Source organism: Hipposideros armiger, unplaced genomic scaffold, assembly GCF_001890085.2.
Source record: "Hipposideros armiger isolate ML-2016 unplaced genomic scaffold, ASM189008v1 scaffold_332, whole genome shotgun sequence".
Classification (NCBI taxonomy): Eukaryota; Metazoa; Chordata; class Mammalia; order Chiroptera; family Hipposideridae; genus Hipposideros; species Hipposideros armiger.
The window spans coordinates 1854935-1856175 of record NW_017731682.1 but is presented as its reverse complement, the minus strand read 5'-3'; the positions used below and the strand labels follow the sequence as shown (position 1 = coordinate 1856175).

The following is a 1241-nucleotide window of genomic DNA, read 5'->3' as shown; positions in this document are numbered from 1 at the left end:
CATGATGTACTGTCAAGGTCACTACGCTTCCCATTTGTCCTAAGTTCTGAATGAGTCTGAAAAAACTGTCACAATAATATAAAGGTTTCCTATCACTTCTACCCAAAATATTTCCATGGTTTTCTACTACTTACAGAAAAAGTGTACACTTCTTAGAATGGGCCTGAGGCCCCCATGGTTCAGTGCCAACCTGCCTTGTGAGCTTCTTCTACAGCATTCTTCCTTGCAGGGCTCACTGAACTCTTACCCAGGTACTTGTCTGTCCCATTGTTCATGCTTATCAGTCAGAGATGCTGTTTTACCCTGTAGTTTGCCTAAATGCTACTCATTTTTCAAAGCACAGCTTACAGGTCACCTCCAGATAAAGCTTTTCCCCAAACGCCACAGCTGAATTTAAGCATCCTGTGTGTTCCTCCAGCTTGCACACACCAGACATTTAGCACAGTGCTCTGCATAATTAATGCCTCTTAGAACATTTAACTGAATTTTCATAGGATTAATTTTGAGGTAGGATATCACTTACTAGTTGCAAAGTCTGGTTTGGAGTCATCAGCACTATCGCCATCACTGCCTTCCAGAAGAATCTTCCTCTGTTGTGCCCCAGCTTTAGATGCTGCTTTTCTTTTCCCTCGAGCCCCATGCAAATCATCTTCCTCAGTAATCTTATCCAAATCTTCAGGGGAGGCATAAAAATCAATGGAAAACCTTTTGTGACAGGCAATATTTAAAGAACTGAGAGCAGATTCCTATTCAATCTGCTGTTTTTATTGGCCCAGCTTCATCCCGCCCCTGCTTCTAGTAATAGACCACCTAGCCCAACCTGGGCCAATTATAATACATCAGTCTCCTGACAACAGAGTCTGGTTTAAGGGTAAGTCCAAGACCCAAAATGAGAGATTCTCTCTCCACAAATTTTCAAACTGCAGCTGGGAGATCAGCCCCTTTCTTCAGTGATCAACTGCTGTTGATTACAAGCCATGGGTAGTCATGACCCTTCACCAGGGGAAAAACTGGGTCTACAGTAACAGAAAACTAAAACAGAAAGAAACAAAAGAGAGAGGTGAGGGAACCTTGACAAATGTAAAGACGTTGGTTCTAGCTACAGTTTTAGAAATTTAAGTACAAGTTAGAAAAATTGCAGTTGTAATAAATATTACTATAAAAAACTTTTGCCATTTGTGACAACATGGATGGATCTTGAGATTATTATGCTAAGTGAAATAAGTCACACAGAAAAAGTC

At 40.9% G+C, this 1241-nt stretch overlaps 1 protein-coding gene across 2 annotated transcripts in view; it reads right to left on the bottom strand.

Annotated features, from left to right (window-relative positions):
- The window catches only part of RAD51AP1 (RAD51 associated protein 1), a 31379-nt gene that overhangs the window by 13262 nt on the left and 16876 nt on the right, over positions 1 to 1241 (bottom strand). For both annotated transcript variants that reach the window (XM_019660987.1, XM_019660986.1), the window contains one exon: positions 524 to 673. In XM_019660987.1, the coding sequence (XP_019516532.1) occupies positions 524 to 673 (150 nt within the window). The remainder of the gene's footprint in view (positions 1 to 523; positions 674 to 1241) is intronic.